Source organism: Gekko japonicus, unplaced genomic scaffold (assembly GCF_001447785.1).
Source record: "Gekko japonicus isolate JY-2015 unplaced genomic scaffold, Gekko_japonicus_V1.1 scaffold4079, whole genome shotgun sequence".
In the NCBI taxonomy this organism is placed as follows: domain Eukaryota; kingdom Metazoa; phylum Chordata; class Lepidosauria; order Squamata; family Gekkonidae; genus Gekko; species Gekko japonicus.
Window position 1 is genome coordinate 88,962 of NW_015171016.1, and position 1,522 is coordinate 90,483.

At 57.6% G+C, this 1,522-nt stretch overlaps 1 protein-coding gene across 1 annotated transcript in view; it reads left to right on the forward strand.

Moving 5' to 3' along the window:
- Nucleotides 1-191: 191 nt before the first annotated feature.
- The window catches only part of NAPA (NSF attachment protein alpha), a gene marked incomplete at its 3' end in the record, with an annotated part of 18,730 nt that continues 17,399 nt past the window's right edge, over nucleotides 192-1,522 (forward strand). The window contains exon 1 of the mRNA XM_015419029.1: nucleotides 192-262. Coding sequence (XP_015274515.1) covers nucleotides 192-262 — 71 coding nt within the window. The remainder of the gene's footprint in view (nucleotides 263-1,522) is intronic.

The following is a 1,522-nucleotide window of genomic DNA, read 5'->3' on the forward strand; positions in this document are numbered from 1 at the left end:
CCAGTCTCTATAAAGCCGATTTGCTGCTGGGAAGGAGAACCCAGCATTTGCCGAGCCCCGGACTCTGAAACTCGTACAGGGGAAAAAAATCTTTCTTCCTGTATCCTGTCCCCTGACGGGCAGCTGGCTCCTTCCCCACCTAACCTCCGTCCGGCCTCGTTCAGCGCGATGGAAAATCACAACAGCTGGCGATGCGGCTTTCTCCTCGGAACCCCGGCAGCACCGTCTGCACGCATTCGGGGAGCTTCCTTTCCTTGTCTCGGTTCCCAAGATGACCTCCTCTCTTTCTTTTGTGCACCCCTCTCAGGGGGTCAGTAGGGAAACAGTGGAATGTGTATGAAATACTTTCAGGGCCTCCCCCTTCCCAAGTGGAACCTGGACGGCGTCTCGGCCCCCCCCCCCTTCCTAGCAGCGCCTCTGTTTTCTCCCGCAGGCGGTGCCTGTCACCCGAGCAGCCACCACCAATGCCTTGCGCCGAGGAGGGGGGCGGGTTGGGTTAGGGGACGGATGAAGCGGGTGACTCAGGGCTGATTTTCCTGTCTTGTGCCTCACGGGCATCTGGGTGCCTAGGCGGCTTGAGCGCCTCTGCTCCCCCCCCCCCCGTGGCGCCCCCCCCCCCCGCGAAAGGAGGATCTCTCACAGGCTGCCGATAAGAGCCTGGCGCTCTGGGAGCCATGGGGACGGGAGGGAGTTGGTTCCTTGGGCTCCTCAGACGGAGGAGAGCTCCAAGAACACCAAGCCCTTGCTTCTGCAACCCAGAATGCTTCCTTTATCATCGACTCGCCAGCAGCTCTGCTCACAGAAGGATTATCCGCGCTCGGAGGTTATCATGAAGCGGGAATGGAGGAGCGGCCCTGTGCAGTCAGACCAGTCTGGCATCCCGTCTCACACAGCGGCCGGCCAGTTCCTCTGGAGGGCCAACAACAAGGCGTAGAGGCCGAGGCTTGCGGGGTAAAAATGCCTAAATAAATAATAAATAAAAACATCAGAAGAGCCCTGCTGGATCAGACCAGTGGTCCATCTAGTCCAGCAACCTGCATTACACAGAGGCCAACCAGTTCCTCTGGAGGGCCAGCAACAGAGCAGAGAGGCCGAGGTCTTACTAAGAACCTCAGAAGAGCCCTGCTGGATCAGACCAGTGAGGGTCCATCCAGTCCAGCATCCTGTCTCACAAAGTGGCCAACCAGTTCCTCTGGAAAGCCAACAACAGAGCCAGTTTGGTGTAGTGGTTAAGTGTGCGGACTCTAATCTGGGAGAACCAGGTTTGATTCCCCACTCCTCCGCTTGCACCTGCTGATGTGACCTTGGGTCAGTCACAAGCTCTGGCACAGCTGTTCCTGAAAGAGCAGTTTGTGTCAGAGTTCTCTCAGCCCCACCCACCTCACAGGGTGTCTGTTGTGGGGAGGGGAAGGGAAAGGAGTTTGTAAGCCGCTCTGAGACTCCAAGTGAAGGGTGGGGTATAAATCCAATCTCTTCTCTTCTTCTTCTTCATAGAGGCCGAGGCCTTCCCCTGGGAAGAACA